The sequence below is a fragment of the Dinoponera quadriceps genome, unplaced genomic scaffold (genome assembly GCF_001313825.1).
Source record: "Dinoponera quadriceps isolate SergipeBrazil2010 unplaced genomic scaffold, ASM131382v1 scaffold3061, whole genome shotgun sequence".
In the NCBI taxonomy this organism is placed as follows: Eukaryota; Metazoa; Arthropoda; class Insecta; order Hymenoptera; family Formicidae; genus Dinoponera; species Dinoponera quadriceps.
The window spans coordinates 383,760-403,172 of NW_014557306.1; the positions used below are offsets into that span (position 1 = coordinate 383,760).

The 19,413-nt window shown below is 44.4% G+C and overlaps 2 protein-coding genes across 8 annotated transcripts; one reads left to right on the plus strand and one right to left on the minus strand.

Moving 5' to 3' along the window:
* Window positions 1-348: 348 nt before the first annotated feature.
* Window positions 349-5,878, plus strand: LOC106749017. 6 transcript variants are annotated; one of them, XM_014628039.1, is made up of 10 exons: window positions 349-794; window positions 873-1,139; window positions 1,207-1,428; window positions 1,503-1,578; window positions 1,856-2,037; window positions 2,120-2,375; window positions 2,735-2,971; window positions 3,059-3,139; window positions 3,253-3,350; window positions 3,984-5,878. In XM_014628039.1, exons 2-10 carry the CDS (start codon window positions 1,038-1,040, stop codon window positions 4,086-4,088), a joined length of 1,359 nt encoding a protein of 452 aa, XP_014483525.1. In that variant the 5' UTR covers window positions 349-794; window positions 873-1,037; the 3' UTR covers window positions 4,089-5,878. The 6 variants fall into 6 exon arrangements, with proteins under 6 accessions (XP_014483525.1, XP_014483526.1, XP_014483524.1 ...); XM_014628040.1 differs by having other exon boundaries at window positions 349-765; window positions 828-1,139; XM_014628038.1 differs by having other exon boundaries at window positions 349-765; window positions 845-1,139.
* LOC106749018 (twisted gastrulation protein homolog 1-A-like) lies at window positions 4,229-15,521 on the minus strand. Of its 2 annotated transcripts, XM_014628045.1 has the most exons (5): window positions 14,834-15,521; window positions 14,291-14,669; window positions 7,690-7,916; window positions 7,003-7,206; window positions 4,229-6,676 (listed from the first exon to the last, which is right to left on the minus strand). In XM_014628045.1, exons 2-5 carry the CDS (start codon window positions 14,305-14,307, stop codon window positions 6,363-6,365), a joined length of 762 nt encoding a protein of 253 aa, XP_014483531.1. In that variant the 5' UTR covers window positions 14,308-14,669; window positions 14,834-15,521; the 3' UTR covers window positions 4,229-6,362. The 2 variants fall into 2 exon arrangements, with proteins under 2 accessions (XP_014483531.1, XP_014483530.1); XM_014628044.1 differs by having other exon boundaries at window positions 14,291-15,521.
* Between the last annotated feature and the right edge of the window lie 3,892 nt (window positions 15,522-19,413).

The following is a 19,413-nucleotide window of genomic DNA, read 5'->3' on the forward strand; positions in this document are numbered from 1 at the left end:
GTTAACAAAATAATAATTGGACGCGATTTGTTTAAAAATGAGGCATTGTTTGAAATGCAAGGCGGAGTCTTATCCTGGATGTAACCGCAGTTTTCACTCGTAAGAAAGTACAAGTACGTAACCTCAAATAATTATATGTTATTTTTTCCTACATTTAAAAAAATATGTAAATGTTGTAGACTACCGAAGGATGTAGATATAAGGCGTAAATGGTTGAATATACTTCAACTACCTTTGTATTTTGAAGTAAAAACAGCATATATTTGCAGTGATCATTTTAGCAATGACAGTTTCTTTGAATTGGATGGAGAAAAATGTATAGCTATATCGTCGTTGGCGCGGCAGCCAATCCCAGCGCGTGACTAGAAAGAGACAGATAGGACACTCGGCATCCATCTCTCTCTTTGCCTCTATGACTTCCATTTACAGGCTTGTTCTCTCTATTCTTATATCTCTATGATTTTAACCTTCTCGACAGAAGCGATCCACTTGATCAATGAAACGTGTATGAATGAAGTTGTATGTACTGCCAGAGTACTCCGAAACGCCAAGTGGACGGCACGTCTCGCGTTCCAGTTACGTCAAGAACGATGACAGCAAGCGGATGGACGCTCACGCAAGTGTCCCGGCGTCTTGCAGGTGCTCGTATGGCGAATACATGAAGGAACGATGTCGGTGGCCTCGACTTCGACACGAGGATCGCGATCTCCCGGCGAGACGTTCAATAATTCGCTTCCACGACTCGCGTTTCTCGGGACGGCCCAGGTAAATGGGAGAGATCGAAGCGGGAGGATGTGAGTATTGAGATTAACCATTGTTGATCGAAGTTCACTTGTCTTATCAGCCTAGGTCCTCCTGTTTACCTTCTTCAGGAGTAATCGCATCGCGTCGTTCCACTTGCCGCGAACTCGTTTCTGTGAATCTTGATGATTTGGTGTCGTATTTCTTCTCGATGTTGGGTGCTGGCGATGTGTATGCGTGAGATAATGATGCGTTCTAATGGGTGTACGTTCTCGAAAGTCTAAGGGGATTCAGATATGGCTGAAGGTGGAACGGAGCCGAAGTTTATTGACGGTCAGGTTCCGAAGGGTCAGTTAGAGATAAATGAATGCCTCGGTAACTGGCTGACGTACTTGCAGGTTGGTATGCCACTGGTAATACTTGCGTGTTGCCATGAAGGAAAATAAATTATCTCTCGTACTACAGACGCTTAATGGCCTATGTACAGCTGGTACTAAATTGGCCCAGTCTTTGCAAGGGCTTCTCTCGGTTCACGACACAGTGGCACAATGTCGCTTGACAGGCCAATGTTTGGCCGGTTGGGAGGAATTAACAAGGGCCACGCACGTAGCCAGCAATACTGTCAAGAATCACGTGATCACTTCCCTGAGGGATCACGAGTCTCGTGATAATGACGGGGATAAACATGTTAGTACTTGTTTCGATTTGGCTGGCTTTCCTTGCATTTAGGTGTGCTGGTGTAATTATCTTTGCACTTTCAGGATATTCTCAGAGAGAATCTCTTGACATTCATAAGCTTGCAATATCAATTCTGCGTTGCTTGCTGTGAGTGCTTAGGTAAGCCTGTGTTACAAAACAATACCAAAAATGGAATTACTCTCTATCTCTCTCACTCACTAAAGTTGTAATAGGATTAGCGAAATGTGAACAGTATTCAAATATAGGACTGTAGTGTCATATTTATTATACTTTAGTTTTTGAGAAAGTTGGGCAGTTTAATTTTAAAAACGCCGGGGTTTCTTTCGAAAGGAGATCACGATTAAAATAGAATCCAATTAATAGCTGATTACATTTTAAAAAGCCGTGTTTCGGTTCTAATCACGGGTTCACGCAGGTGGCATAGCGGAATGTTCATGCTCGCAGAGCGGCAGCGGCGATTGCGATATCGCCGCTCTTCAGCAATGCTTTGAGCGTCTTTACAGCTCGCCGGTACCGCCCGTGTCCACCTCATCTACTCAGCAGTCCGTGCAGAATTATCAAAGGTCCCCCTTGCCGTATTCGTTATTTCCTCTGCAGGTAATTATCGTGCTCTCGAACTTGCATCGCTCCTCTCGGTTTGTTTAGTAATAAGCGTCACGCTCGGTTTTGTGTCCGCAAGGTTCAGAGGAGATGGTCGGAAACCGCAGCGGCGGAAATGTCGGGCGAGTCCTGCGAGAATACGGTGAGACGTTGGTCGATGCCTTGGGATTGCAGGCACGTCATAGAGTGGCCGCGTCAGGACACGAGGTCGAGATTAAGAGTGCCTCAGCAGGATCGCAGCAGGTCAACCACGCCTGATTCGGTGTGGAAAACGCCCACCATGGCTAGTCAGGACGGTCTTCAGGAAGCTATTCAGCTGCTCTCTTGCAAGCCAGGTAGCGAAACGTCAGTAGAGTCTTCCGGCGAATTTGGTTCGGTAGTTTTTCACGCAGATAGCATACATTGATCTATAAAGAGAAGAATATTGAAGAGAAGAATTATTTTTTATAATATACAGGTGAATTATGAAGTGAATTATCAAGGATTTGATTTTTGTAACTCGATTCTTGATTTTTTCGAAATTTCGAATTTACGATAATTGAAAATTAATACTCGATTTCGGGTAATCGGAATTCTCGTAGAATGAATCTTCTCCCGATCTCTGCCAATTTTTCTTGCAAAATTGAGAACACGAGCTTATAGGATAAATCGTAGCTGTTTGTTTTGTTAATTTCCTGTATATGATTCAAAGTAGTACGTTATGCAGGAGTTCGACCATCCAACCAACTCTCGGCTTACACTAGTCAGCATATCCCGGGCGTCACGTTGACGACCTGCAACTTCGAGTCGAATTACGACTCCGCTATTTGGCAAGGCTCACGTAGGATAGGCTCACCCAGGTGCTGGCCACAGGACTCTAGCGATCATTCCGATCAATCCGGGCATCGTGACAGTGATCAGAGCGTCCACAGCGGCGAGCACAGGGACTCGGGTAAGGTTCAATCGTCGTAAACATTAAGTTACTCTCGACCGATCGCGAGAAGATCGTATGAACGATTCCATTACAATGTTACTGCAGAACAGAGCGGTGCTAGCGGCAGTCACGGCGACAGTAAAGACAGCATTCATTCGCATTGCGATCACAGGGAGATCGAAACTGGTGAGTCGCGCATTAATCATGGATTCGAAATATTCCATCGCTCGAATTCGTCCGAATATTCGGACGAAGAGGCCCGCGCGATGATCTTTGGTCGAACTTATTTCTCTTTGAAGGTACCGCGGACACATTGCCGTCTCGCAAAAGCAGCTCGTCCACTGATTCCTGCATCTCGGCACACAGTCGGTCAGGTTCAGAGAGCGCAGGTGGCGGGGTAAATAAACAAGATTAGGTTGTTTTCTGTCGTTACGTCCCGAAAATTAAATATTAGTGACCTTTATTTCTTCTTCTGAGATACCGATGTATGGCGGATAGAAAAAGCGTTTGTACACCAGAATATTATTAACGGCTTTTAATCAAGAGTAGCGAACAAATTTAATATATATGTATTAAAAAAATTTAATAGAACATTCTAATTAATTATACATGTTAAATACGATTCTTCTGAAGACGAATTCAAACATGGAAAATTGTTTATTATAATAGTTTATTATAATGTGATAGTTACACACTAATAGCTGTAGTAAGGCTTTTATTTTCTATTCCCTCCCATGTTTAAATTTATCCTCAAAAAAAAACCGTGTTTAACGTTTGTAGTTGAGAAAATATATCCAAATTAAATCGTGAGAACGTAACATGAGAAGAAGATATATTTATAAAACGCGTGTGTGTGTATACACAGTCGAATACGATGATATACGGATTACTTTTAAATATTCTTTTACACACTCGGCACTGTTTCGTCATGTTATACCACGCTGTTGTTGGATGTTCATCCCTCGCTTTCTCCTTTAGTTATTGTTCTTTTCCTCCCTCATCTCAGGGTAAACATCGATGATGATTTTAGGAGTGCACGAGGTCACAATTGTACTCGATGTGGAGCGGTGGCGATCTATCCTTCATCAAGTTGCCGGAGAGCAACGAAATACAAGATGAGCATCCACCCGCTTAAATGTCTGCCACTTGCCTCGTTTTACGCGATGTATTCAAAGGCAAAATGTTAACTTTGGATCATTGAGTGCACAAGAGACGATCTTTTCCGATTTCACGGAAAGGAGGTGTTGCACGCGCGATAAAAAGAAGACATGACACTTTTATCTAAAACGTTTTATCTTATTCTACATATTGTGCGAAGAGGTTACCGAATGGGAAACCATGTTTGAATATATTTTGCGACGGAGATAATCCAAAGGTAAATCTCTCGTCGCCATGATACAACTCGTTGACTCGCGTTGATTCACCTAGTGAATTGACTAATTTTATTCGTGACGTGTACATGTTTGATATTTATAGGCGCGGTATGACAGCGCTTGGTATGTGCATATTGACTGTGCAACTCTAACGATAAAAAATTATATATATATATACTTAAAAGACGTCATACAGGGTGCTCCCAGCCGATAATATTTATGACGTTACTATAAACCAATGAAATATCACTCAATACGAGTGTCGAAAGATCAGTGGGTATACATAATCCTGAAAAATCCAAATTCCGAAATTTCAGGAATGTTGGGCAATATCTTGAAAAATCATAATTCCGAAAACTGAATACCAGGACAATCTCTCACAAAATATATTGGAATCGTTTCGCAAAGTTATAACTTTGCGAGACTTTATTTTCTTCCAGTATTTCGCGACAGATTGTATTCTGGTACTGGTATTCAGTTCTCAAGATTGTGACTTTTCGAGATAATTGCATGCTTTTAATATTTCGGGAAAGTTGTATCTCGGGATTTAAATGTGCGTGTTAGGAAATTATCTCGGTATTGAGTTTTTGAGACTGTGACTTCTCGAAATAGCCCACTTTTTGAATTTCTATATATATATTTTTTTTTTGAAAATATGCATGTCCACTGAAAGGTCATTCGTCTGCGATACATGTTTCAAGGGCGCATATCGTAATATCATATTTAAGTAGTCTCTGTCAACCTAATAAATATTACGGAATGAAACTCGAATTCTGCACCTGAAAAATGAACGCCCTGTACGCTGTCTCAATTCGTATATACGATTCACAGATCTATTATACATTACCGCATAATTATGTATAATTTGACGATTGCCATTCAAAATTGGTCATCGAATGTTTATTGTAATTTTATTTGTTAGACTCGCTTGTGAACGCGTTGCTCTTCGATCTCTCGTATTTTGTTCGGTAATAAAACGTGTGCATGCGCAATCTCTAAACATTTCACGTCGCTATGCTAGCTAGTGCGCGTGCACTTTACGATACCGTCGTAGATATACGGAATGCAGCTTATAAATTTCCGAAGACAGTTACCGTGAGCGTTTACACACATGTATCTACAAGCATTTGCGTAATTTCATCGCGAGAACTCACAAATGTTGCTGTCACTTTGTTATCTTCCTGTTCGAGGAAATACGAGGAGGTCTCACGTGTGTAAAACGACTTCGACGTTTGATCGAGAGAGAGAGAGAGAGAGAGAGAGAGACTTACTGTATATACAATTTTACTTATGGCACGGATACGATAATCAAAACTCTCGAAACCTAACGTTTCTCGAGTGCATTCTTGAAAAAAGGGGAACAAAACAAGAGGTTACACGTACATTTACATATTGCGCAACTGCACTCGTATACGGAGACCAAGTCGAGCTTGGAGATTGTTCGTTTCTCGACGAAATGCGAAGAATGTTATTTATGTTCGGCAACCTCGCTGCGTCTTAACGTTATATTAAAATTTAAGTTATATATCATGATAAAGTTTATTACAAATTTCTTTAGCAGTTATACACTTTCACGTTCGTGATTCTCGACCTTTCTTAAAATTAGATTTACTCTGTCCAATCATGATTGTCGTTCGTGGACAACAAAAAGAGTAAACTCACTTTTGAATGAGCGTCTGTTCAAGATCACTCCTAAGCGATCACAGACATAGCAACTCTGCGATCATTGATGAGTCTCTGAGCTCAGAAAGCAGAATTCTCGAATGTGTACATCTGTAGTTTAACCAGTGAGTTTTACTTGAGAATCACCTGTCTCGTCATACTCGAAAAATAAAACTCTCTCAAGTGCACAAAATTCAGGATAACTTCTGAAAGGCACTTTCGTACACGATAACAAAAAATAACAGAAACATTAGTCTTTTTAAAATTAAACATCACATCCATCGATATCGCGCATCGACATTGGACGATCAAAAATCACTCACGAAACACTGTCTCTGTGTCAGGAAGAAACGGAAAAACGCTGGTGATGATGATTAAACCACTTCGTCCTCGACCAGCTCGTCTGCTACTTGACCATAATCGTCGTACTGATCCTTCAGGTCGTCGTCCTCATCTTTTTTCAAGGGACAATTAAAGCATCTCGATTCGTTGATCCCGTAATTGATGCACGTGTCACCTATGCACTCGCAACAGCCGTCGTGAAACCACCTGTAGCTAGTGGCGCCCATGCTTTGGCAGGACGCGCTGCACTTATTCCAAGAGATGCACTGCGCCATGAAGGCGACCGTGCAGTTGACTGTCATCACGTTCGGCTTCAGCGCGTGCAACTCTCCGTCGAGGTTAGTCTCTGTGGCATTCAAAGTACGTCGTTATTGTTTTTCCGACCCACTCCGCGGCGTTGAGCAACGTCGTTCACAAACTCGAAGAGTTTGTGTTCGAGGATAGAATAATTTTGTTATACTACATTAATTTCGTTTCATTGTTTCGTCTTATCGTTCGATTATACGAATTGTGAAAAAACAGAACAGATGTCGATGTTACTTGGACACATTAAGTAAATAAATAAATGATTAAATTTCGCGTTTATATTCGTAATTTCTGTATAAATGCTACATGGGAAAAAAATGCTGTTGTATCAATTTTTTTCTGTCTATACTAATCCTTGATACTCACGCATATGATAAGTCATATCCTTGTCTTTTGTGCGAAACAACGACATATCATAATCCACGGGGTATGTAAAAGGGATCCATCTCTGGAGCGGATCCTCTTCGGCGGTGAGCGCCTGGAAGAGTGCTGGCACCGGCTCGCTGAAGTCCTCTACGTGCGACTTTTTGCTCAACGGATTGTTGGTGACATTCGGCTTCGGGCAGAGATCTGCGTGCGCGAAAACACGACGCGTTAGCAATCATAAATAGGATGCACCGATATCATCGTCGTTTCCTTCCTTATCGAGGAATGTAGGATGGAAACTGATTGAGTAAGCGGTTCGAGCCAGATTGATCTGCTTATCTTTTCGCGGAAAAAATACATGTCACCATATCTTGAGAAGAATAACTAGTTTGAGGTGTGTGGCAATTCTGTTTAAAGTTGTCGCGCGATTAGAGTCGCAATCTAATTCCCTCGGTTTTATTAATTTTTGTTTCCCGCCTACTTTTCCTTGGAAAATAGACAGATACACTGCTTTATTATATTTTATTCCAATTTGTTCATGATTATTCAACTCTGACATTTTTTTATTTTGCATTCTTCTTTTTAACATTACGCAAACTATTTCTCTGATGATAACGTAAAACTGATAAAAGCTTCCGAGCATCGGCTTGGGTTCGATTATCGCTCGTGTAGGAACGCGATGCTTACCTACGCATGAACAGCATTCATCGTACAGGTAGCTCAGGCACGAGAAGCATTCCTTGCAACAAGTACAGGTAGCCACGTCACATTTGCAGCTTTGCGTGAGCATACACTTGCTCACGACACTTGCACAGACTGCCTCGTTGCACGCTTCTGAACGTTTCGTCGCGGTAATCATAAACATAATGCAGACAGCGGTCACAGTGACCAACGCGCTAAAGCCCATCTTGTTGCTGAAACAAACCCAACTCAACTTACTATCTTCATTCGTTGGTCCATTCGTCCAATATATTATCATTACAAAGCCGTCTATGTAAATCAGAATCGTAATCTTTCGGAAGAGACGGGAAAGGAACTTTGTAACACGACGTAATCTAATATATTGTCCGCTGTGAAATGTCAAAAATTAATTTTTCTACACGTATATGAGATTTAATTTATATATTATAAATTTCAGACAGTATAGAATTTCCCTACAGTAGCGTTAAACCGAGAATCGCACGTCAATCACGTGATTTTTAACACGTATGATTTTTCTTTTTTTCGCTGCGCATATGTGGACGCAGAACGTCGACCACGAATATTGTTTACGCGTAGACGCGAGACACTATAATTATATGTGCGATTATAACGTCCCTTGGTTCGCGTTACTGCCGGGATGGCGTTACGGCGACGAGGAGAGCCGCGGCGATTATGCGGACGAGGTCCGATTAAGATTATTAAGAATATTCACGTATGTGAGTCAGGGTGTCATTAAGCGGGGAACGCGTGCTAAAAGAATGAAATTTCAGTCTCCTCTCCTAGCAGCGCGACGCGACTAACCCGAGCAATCAGCGTAACGTTGCTCCTCTCTTCCAGGGATAACGCCGAGGTCACCGTTTAAACTCGTTTAAGACTTCGCGAATTCGGGAGTCTTTTTGTTGCCGTTGTCGTGGAAGTGATTTCGCTTCCTGCTTGACGGAATAATTGCGGAAATTCCGGAACTCGTCGCGGCGAGAATTTAAAAATGGGCCTCGTTTAAAGTCATGACTGCGAACAGCCGGAGGAAGTCGCGTTCTTACGAAGATCAAGTTGCTCTTTATGCAAGAGAATTTAATTTTATCACCTGAAGCTGAATATTTAATAAAAATAAAAAGTAAAAAATAAATAAATAAAAATTTCCAATTTTTCCAAGGGATCGCGGCAAAGCTGAAGCTGAAGAACTTTTCACATGCGAACCTCTGTGCGACAATAATTGAATTTTTTTCATAGAATTTCATAGAATTAAGAATTAAGAATGCTTCATCTTAATGTCTAAAAAAATTGGAGAATGTAAATTTCATTTCTGCATTTCTGTAAGGAAGATATGAATTCTACTATGCATTGAATTATGCGGATTGTTCTCTAAAAATATAATACCGTTAAAGCACAGAAAATTGTCGCGACGAAAGTGACTGTTTCGAATTCAGCGATCGCACTCTTCGCTTTCGAAACGATTGTATGTTATGTTAATAAGTACAAGTAGGTATACACGTGTATTACATGCCCGGGAGCATTAAAAACTTGCCGACATACCGGGGAGAACAAGGAGAAAGACGACATTAATCGAATGCAAAACGATCGTTCGTATAATAATTGCACCTTTCGAGCGTGCCAATTAAACTTCTATTTATATCTCGTATAATCGCGTCCTACGATATCTCAGGTGAATTATTATTGGAAGAGATTTCCATCACAACGACCTGTTACACACGATGATTTAAAAGGCACGATCGATTCGATCGAACGCTATCGGTCGCGAGCTCCACGCTCTCTCGTGCTCTCGTGTCTTTCGTTAGGAAAATAGCAACTATAATATGAGCTACACATAACAACTTCTTTTGCTTATATTTACGTTATATTTACACATTTAGATATGTTATTAGATATCACTCGGAACTTCTAACATATTAAATGTAAAGAATTCCAAATATCTTAAATAATATATCAGAGATAATAAGCTCCAAATATTTCACTTACACTTTTAATAAAATTCTAGTTTCTAATCGATCTGGTTTTAATCCGTTTTGCCATTTGAAATCGATGTAGACTTAATAACTACTAAATATATGAAAGAGAGGAGAGGCAAAAAGAAAGAGAGAGAGAGAAGCAGCTGAATATTCTGAACAATTTAATACCTTGTTATTTCAGTAATATCGAATCTTGAATGTCGAATAGAAGAGAATCCGTTCTGAACACACTGTAAACGATTAAATATTCACACAACTTTTGCACCTCATGAGCATAAAATTGACAAAATTATATTACTTATTTTATTTCACGGTATCTGATGTATGCACACTTCACATTGTCGGTGTTACAGGCCATGTGTATATACCTGCTTCTTAAAATTTCTGAGTATCCACGTAAGTTTACAAATATTTATAATTCTTTTTACATGTTACGAATGTTACACATACTGAATTAACTACACTTTTCTATTCTATGTCTTATCGATCATTTTCTCGTTAATTTATAATCTCATAATTCACTGTTTCTTCTCAACGTCGCCGGATGACAGAAATGACAGAACAGTTGCTCTCGCTAGACTAGTCACGAGGATTTTGACGGAGGGCGACCTGTAGCCGTCAGTTTTAAAGGTGGGATCCCCACTCTAATTTGGAGAGGGTCCTAGGTCATCCGTAAATGAAGGTGCACCGACCACCATGAAACGCTTCTATGATGGCTTCCAGGTAATTATCTGGCTGTTCTCTTTCATATCGGTGTAAGCAGTCACACTTTGGCAGCTGAACCTTATTAATGCTCTTCTTCTTCTTCTTCATCATCATCTTCCCCGAACCGACAGCGGAAAACTCGTCGACAGATAATCATCACGGCGATAAGTGCTCAGTTCTTTCGGTTTAAACCGATCTAAACGAACAAATGTCTGTAACGGTTGTTCAAACGATTTTGCCGCTTCGAGAATCTCTCCACGATGTATGGCGGTGCGCGAGCAATGTCTTCGGTCGATAACAAGCCACTTGTTAATTCTATTACGCCCGTGATATATGTGGCTGACCAAGTGGAGATACGCGGTGTCCTCCGCACTTTCACCGTGTCGAATTCTAACGATCCCACCTGAACGACGGCGCGACAGTCGTTAAACTTAATTTTATGCGCCGGAAGGTGTACGGGCTTGCGGCCGGGAAAAGTTCCAGCTGCGATAAGGGAATTTAAAGCCGGCAAGGGTAGAATTTTCGCACTAAGCTGCACCGGAATTAGTAAGGGACTAGTCACACCACATACCATCGGGTCCGTTGCGACGTTTCGGTGCACCCTGCAAGCTATACGGGTGACGTCAGGTGTCGGGGGTCCGTCCCGGCCACCTAGTGAAATCTGCCGCGATACGATCTCCGGCATAAGCCGCTTCATGGATTCCGTCGTGGAAAATTTACGAGCGTCCATTAGCGCGCGATTATCGAGACAATAAAGCGTCGAGCTGCGCGATGTGCCGTCCTATTATGCCATCGGCCGTCGACGAACGTCACGCGGACGATTCGTCGAGTCGTCTCCGTCGCGCTTGAGAATCCGTAACGGCGCGATGCGAACCTTCGTCTCCTCGCGGTTCCGCGCGTATAACTCGCGAAAGCCGCGAGAGTACGCTCGGGACACCGCGTACGTGGAGACGGGCGGCGATCGAATGCGGTTTTAATAAAAATTCCAGCTCGAGCGAAATGTAGATGTTTGTCATCCAGGGACAGACCGTGCTGCTGGCACTCGCAGCCTCGCCTCTCGTTCTGTGGCCTGAGGCGATGGAATAACTTCAATAACAAACGCCAATCGCCTTCGTAGAAGGCAGCAACAGCCTGCTGTCTACCTACGTCCGCTCGTGTACGTTGCACACGGCGGAGGAAGACTTTCCAATCATTTTCTATCACCGTCGGCTGCCCCCTTCCTCCTCCTCGCACGTTCCTCCTCACGCAGATGCGTAACCCTGTAGACGTGTGCATTGCATCCTCCTGCTCCCGCGAAATATAATTACGACTTGACCGAAGCGAAATGGATGACCGGCGAGAAGTAAAGACAGATCCGCGAAGAAAAGCAATAAAAAGAATTAATCACCACCGTGTTTGTTTAAACTCCGCGTCTCGGGAGATCCCGGTGTGAAATTTTCGTTCGGAACAACCCGAGCAACTCCGCAATTCCACGATCTACGTCGTGATATTTGGGATCGTGTCGCGTGTGTATTCGCGTCTCGCTCAAGTGGAAAATTCGATTAGCCGCATAGATACGCAAATCACTCGGGAAAGGTGAGACTCGCTCAAGCTTCCTTGGCCGCTGCACTTTGATAATATCGCGCTCGAATTTCGCGAAAAGGTCGACCCTTTGCATATCGCATTTGCCGTGATGTAAATAGTTCGCGGACTGACGATATCGCTTCTTTCGATGAAGGGGCGGTCGATCGGACGATCGCGCTTTCCTTCGTTCGTCGATCCTTGGATCGGCCTCTGAGCGGACTTCTTGTTTGATTTTTTCGGGAAATTACATCAGGGCCAATTAAAAGGCGACACCGCGTCGATTTAACATGATACGCTGTGTGCGGTGGACACGCTGCTGCGGCAACTCGATCGTCCGCAGTTCGCTGAAGGCTGGTCGCATCGTGACCTCCTTCGTGCGTAAATATCCGCGTTATCGAAGCATCGCGCTGTCAATTGGCATCGCGCGCCGTTATTGCGCTATCACTCCCATTTACGGTGCCGTCTGCGGTATTATTATTTTCGGTTATTGCAGGAATTACCGAGCACGCGCTCGGCACGCTCGCGAAATCGAGCCTTCGCGGTTCGCCATCGAACAGCCCGCGCTCGCGACGCGCATTTAGCGTTTCAACGCAACTACGTCGCGATGCGGCAGTTCGCGATAAGATTGAATATCTTGGTGATGATAATGATGATGATGGGTAAAGAAAAGTCGGATTCAACTGGTCACGTTTGACATTAAATGCGCCATCGAAGGCATTGATTAACGGGAAAGTCGCTATTCGTATTCAGATATCGCAACAGGCGAGACTCCAGATCGTGGATCGGAGAAGTTTCGGCGAAATCCTTGAAATTAGCGCGTAATTTTGGATGAAATCTACCCGTTTGATTATTATACTTCTATATTAGTACTTTCCTTAAGATTAGGATCTTTAATTACCACATTTATTTTATTTCTCTCGTGCGTATTTTCATATCGCTTAACGCCATTTGTGGTTACCGTTTATCGCTCCTTGTTCGTTGCTTGTTTACAACGAATTCTCACGTCAATAATTCCATACAAAACACGGAATCGAAAACTTGGTCGTGTCCAGTCATACTAATTGGTCTACGAAATAAGGATACGGTTACAGGATTTACGACTTCCTGTGAATCGAAGACTCATCATGGTCGATCGACTTGACCGTGTCGAACGGTCTCGTATACAATGCCAGCTTTTCCAACCGCTTAATCTTCGCAGTTCCGACGTTGCGTTCAGGTGCTAATTGAGTTAGCGTTCGATGGGACGGCCTTTATACCCGGAAAGGTTGATTTGCGCGTGCCGTAACACGCACGATCGATCGTCGCGCTGGCGATTGACGACGAACCACGCCAGCATTTGCGCGCTTGCGGTTTGCTTTCCCGCGAACTGGAAGCCGCAATGAAAAAGTGTGCATTGACCGCTGCGGAGAATATAGATCGCCATTGAGAATAATTCCGTTCGAGGTTGCGCGCGTGAGATTGCGCGCTCTCGCAAAAATACGACCGAGCGCGACCGATGAGCAAGGATTTTAATTGACGCGGATCGATAAGCAATTACGACGCGGGCTCGGTAGTAAGACGTATCACTATTATAAACCGCAATCTCGTCGATCTTGAGGTATCGCGATTTCTCGAAACCGCGTTGCAAATAGATCGATCGCGTCACGCTTTGTTCCCTATGTCGCCTCTCATCGAAAATAACTCCCTTCTCGTTAAAGAACTTTCGGCGAAATTCTGAGGAAGAGAGCGAGAGTGGAAGATAAAGAAGGAGGTGCAATTCGAAGAGACGCGTGTGTATTTTTAAAGATTTCTGCGTTTCGCAATTCTTCCCGTCTAAAACGGTGTTTAGATTACAATGAGAATTTAAGGCGTAAGACTTAAGTCGCAAGAAAGTGCGATCAATCACAGTCGAATGTAAAAAGAATAATCGATTGGATTAGTCAATTTCTTACAGCTTAAAGTTTACCCCTTAAATTCTCATTGCAAATACTGTTTAAGAGGTCCTCCTCTCAGCGAGTTCCTTCGGAACTTTCATCAGGGTGCTTCTAAAAGTTTTTCTCAAAATAACTCCGGAGCGAACAAACATCCCGAGATTACTTGTCGTAACTTCTTCAGCGTACCAACGACTTCCAGAGATCGCGGCAATTACGGGTCCGAAATCGGGCTCTTTAATTGGAGCCGAGCTATTTCCCATGATCACAGAGACGGCTGGCCGCCACGATCCAGCGCGATCGCGATCGCGACGGATCCGAGCGGATCTCGTCGGATCTCTCTCGCGCGTTCTCTCTCTCTCTCTCCTCCCCCCTCTCTTTTTCTCGAGGAATCTATCTATCTATCTATCTATCCAACGGCGATAGTCAATCGATATTTACCTGACACTCTCCGGCATCGTGTTCCAGCGGCGGGGCGGCGTGCGCGCCAGTTACCTACGCGTGAGAAACTATTTTAAGAGCGCGCAACCGGTTCGCGCGTTGCGATCGCCGCGGGACATGTTTCCTCGCCGAGGCGAAATCCTTCCTTCTATCCCTCTAGGAAGCGTGTTCCCTCGCGATTTCAGCCTGGTCGTTCAGTCGTCTGAGGGTCGCACTCGCATTCGCGCGATGTCCTGGTTAATCGCTCCGATTATATCTCTTCGGATCCGCCGGGGAACCCTTGACCGGGGAGTGAATCCGGATCGGGAACAACGCGCACCTGTGACGAGGCGCAAAGGATCGTCGGATTTGCGGGATTCAGTTCGCCGAAGTTGTGGATCTGTGAAGTTCAGTGTTGAATCCGGTGATTCCTGCGTCGTCCACTCTCACGATTCTCGCGGATAGGCGCGCGCTCGACGTTCGAACGTGCTCGATAAACAAACGCTCCTTCTCTCCCTCTCTCTCTCTCTCTTTTCTCTCCTCCTTTATCTCGCGAGTACGCACCAAGAGTCTCGCGTGTGTGTGTTTACGACTCTCGTGCGATCTCGTGCGGCAAGTGCAGCGGTGTACGGTGACCCGTCAAAACAAACTCGCGGGGTGGCGAGCCTCTCCTCCATCCGCGAGGGTCCTCTTCCTGTCCGGCGCGTGCGTCTCCCATCCGGGGAGGGTTGCACCGAAATTTCGCACGCGTATCGCACGCGCACCGTCACGCACCGTCTGGATGCACGCGCCGCGCGTTACGACACCACGTTGCTGCGACGCATCGCGATGCACTTGCGTCGTGGGGACCGCGATCTCGCTTGTTCGTTCGCACGCTCGTGCTCGGAGATCGACGGCGGGGACGCGTCTCTACAGGTAGCCGAAGAGAAGCACTCGAAACGTCTGGCTTTTTCGAAAATCGACGGGCGATTTATCCGCCCCTCCGTCGCGAGGGAGAAAATTAGAGACAGAGAGAGATGAGAAGGGTGGACAATAAAGAGAGAGAAAGAGAGAGAGAGAGAGAGATAGGTATAAGGATAGAGAAAGAAAAACAGACGGAATAGAGATTCGTCGGCGGGTGTGACGAATCGAAGAACGGCTCTCATTGGACTGAATTAAGGAAGAGCGTGGACCGTGAGGACCGCAGAAACGGAAGGAGGAGGAGGAGAAGGAGGAGGTGAAGGTAGAGGAGGAAGAGGAGGAAAAGGAGGTGGTGGCGACGGCGGCAGCGTTCTCGCGGTGATGTTGGTGGTGGTGGTTGTACCGTCGCGGATCTCTCGCGGTGGAGGTGGAGAAGAGTAGAGCGAGAGAGAAACCGAACCGAGGGAACGACTGCGATGAAACGAGAGAAGGATGGAGTGAAGGGGGGGGGGGGCAAGGGGTGGGAATCGCAGAGTGAGAGAGAGAGAAAGAGAGAGAACGAGTCCGCTGACGGTCGGGTAGTCCGGACTACCGGCTGCATAAGACTGGTTTTCAATTTTTTCCCGACTTTTTGTTTTACCTGTGCCTCGCACAGCCTCTCCACGTTTCTGCCTCTCTCTCTTTCTCTCTCCCTCTCTCTCTCTCTCTCTCTTTCTCTCTCTTTCTTATTCCCTGTTCCTCGACCCTCTCCTCCTTCTTCTCCTCGTTCTTCTCCTCCTCCATCTCCTCTTCCTCCTCCTTGTTCTCCTCCTCCTCACCTTCCCATCCGGAGAGCGTGCTGGACGAGTAACGGGTGAGCTGAGAGCTCCAGGCCGCCGCTCGATCGCGCCGGTCGATCGGACCAACTCCGAAATCCTCGGAGACGTCTCTCTTCGTGGATGGTCCCACATGATGAATCTTTCAGGGGTTCGGTGTGTCGAGAGCCTCGGTCCCTTGCGCGTCCGAGAGCGAAGCTCAAAAGTAGCAGGTCAGTCTACGAGTTCATGCGTATTCACTATGAACACTTTCTTTTTGATTAATATTTTCGAAACGATTAGAAAGTGAAGGATTTTCAATAAGATTGTTGATGACAAAAAAGAGACGATGCCATCGATTGGGAAAGTAAATTGTGTTCTGTTTGCCCTACTTTAGGGCAAACAAGTCCTTCAAAAGCACACGTGATCTCACGGACTGACCTGACTATATCGTTCTCGATCCATGTAACTCAGATTGCTTCGAAAGTATTCGTTACCATTTTTCGCTAGATTTTACTCGTGTTTGGTTCTGAGTTAGTTCACGAGGTGAAGCTTAAGTGTAGAAAGGAAAATTTAAAATATTTTGCAATGCATATGTATTTATTTATTTATATAACGGAACGTATTCTTTTATATAAAATATGTCGTGTTATACTAGTACAATTATTTCATCATTATGTGTGTACACACACACACACACACACACACACACACACGCACGCACGCACGCACGCACGCACGCACGCACACACATATTTACATACGCACTACGAATGAGTGAAAAGAGAGTAAAAGTGATATATAATTATTTAGAATTATGAGTAATAATAAACGTAGCAGTACACTTAAAAGATTTCACGGATCCGGAGAAAAAATCGTTCTGCTATAATTTTGAGTATGAATAATTAGTTATTCTTACAATGGGATCGGCATTTCCTAAATGTGACCTAAACATACGAGGCCGATATATCCGATTGATATTATATCTATAATTACCTTTCGACCAATTAAAACTATAATAGTTTCGATTATGAACAGTTCGCATTCAACTCGATTAAAAGTCGATTACGACTTGCCAATGAACAGGAAATTGAGAATGATCTTTAATGGATATCCATTTGCGAATATTATTCTCTGAAAATAATTGATTAATAATATATCGTTTGAGGCGTCCATTAATCAAAACCACCCAATGGACATAGTTACCGTTGCACTAAAATTTATACAAGTTACGCAGAGCTTTTCAAGATAAAATTCATAGTGTGTCAGGGAATCAATGTATACATGTCTGCGAAATAGCGTGCGAATACAAATATAGCGACTTTCCTGTCTCGATAAAATAAATCGCGTATGCTAATGTCGAGACCGATCGCGATAAGATTTATTTCCGGCGAGTTTTGCAATTGAAACTTTCCATGGTCGACGATTTAGAACCGTCTCAAGCCGTTCTTATGTCTCGTGGTTGTAGATATTTGTGCATCTACGATGGATGTTGCCCTTCGCTTTATCAAATATTTGTTATAATTAGCAATGTATCTTTTGAGATTGCGATATTTATCTTTCTTCACGATACTTCTCCTTGCATTTGCTTTCAAATTCTTTTATCCAAGTAATTTTTGTTCATTTTAGATTATTTATCCGCGACACTCGATCTCTGATAATTATTTCTCTTATACTTTGATTTCTGCAAATTTTTATCACAACGTCATTCAATAACATCTAACGAACGTCTTGGATAAGAATTTGCATTCTGCGTCTCGCACGTTCCACGTTATTTCGTGTTCCGTCGAAATTCCCTTTCGCGAACATGTCTTCCTTTTTTCACGAATAAGTCAAACGAGTTTCGCAAATCAGGAACAATCGAGGCGGAAATATAGGGCGGTGGGCTTAAAAATTCCGTAGACCGCATTTTACGTTGGTTTACGCTCATGTATTTACGCTCATGTGTTTCTCTCTCTCTCTCTCTCTTTCTTTTTCTCTCTCCGTTCCGTCGTCAGCAGCGGAATGCAGATGAGTGCAGGTTGCATTCGGAGTTACCAGCGACGCCTTAGGTTTTTACGTTGCGGCGGAGAAACACGCGAAGAATTTGAGCACGCAGAAAAGAACTGCTCGTTCGCGGGATCGTTGCGCAAGAACGGCCGGGGAAGTTCGCGAAGTTTGCGCGTGCATTCGCATTAAGTAAGTGCGCATTGCGAAACCCTTGAAAGCTCTCGATCGTCAACATCGCTTACGTGTGTATACTATATCGTGTGTTCGCGCGACGCTTGTTTTACCTGGAATACCTGATCGTGTCTCATCGCCGACGATACTGCCGATCATAACTCATCCCGTTTTCTATCTGAGGATGCGCGCGTTGGCAGACATAATTACATTTTTATTCCAAGGCTGCTTATACCAAGATAATTCATTATCGCCATCCGCGTTGGGCGAACGCATCTCATTAGTACAATGTGCGCGCAAAGAAACTTAACGACGTTTTCGTGTCTCGAATCGAAATATATTAGACGCGTTCTTTCGAAATGAACGATCAAGGCGGAGGCCTTCATCGCGATAACGTGGGGCATTCAAAGCGCGGGTTAATCCGTGACCGGAGTCTTATGAATGATCTGTGCAAAAAATACAACGGCTCGCTGACAACGCTCGCTGACGGCTCGTACGCGCGCGCGCGTCGAGTGTTGAGCAAATAAATATTTTTATTCATCCGCGTATCCGCCGCGATTTCTCGCGTTTCGCAATGCGTCGGACACGGTAAAGAAAAAAATTGCCCGACTAACGACGCAGCGATTTCGCTTCCAGTTAATGATACATATTCCGAAACTCTCGTGAACATCCGACTGACTTTTCGCGTCGTCGGTGCAGTTTTCCTCGCGACGCGCGTGCGCTCGCCGCGACAGGCGGGAAATCGAAAGCAACGTGACATTTGGAACGTGTCAACGTCGCATTTCGCGACACCCGTTTCACGATATTTGCGGTATGTATCGGCCGATTGCCAAAAGGAAAAAAGAAATCCGGCGCGATAGCGCGCTCGAATCGGACGGTGAGAGAGCGAGCCGATAATCGTTCTCTCTCGATACATTCCGAAACCCGCCGATATCCGGCTGACCTTTCTCGCGTCGACGCGCCTTGCGCGGTACCCAGGTGTGAAATTATTCCACCGTTGGCTGATGGATAGGATAGATAGCCTACTTCCACGGGGGGAAGAAACGGCCGCGGATCGCCGATTGCGTTATCGCAATATCGAAAGGGGAGCGATCGCACACGCGAAGGACTCGCGAACCTCGAACCGAGACAGAGATAGAAACAGAGATAGATAGATAGATAGATAGATAGAGAGAGAGAGTGCCCAGGTTCTCATTCGGAAAGTATTGGTACCGTGCTCGATGGTTCACAGCCCTGAAACATTACAATACTTTACCTTCTTCCTCGTACATTCTGCATCTTCGCTTTTCA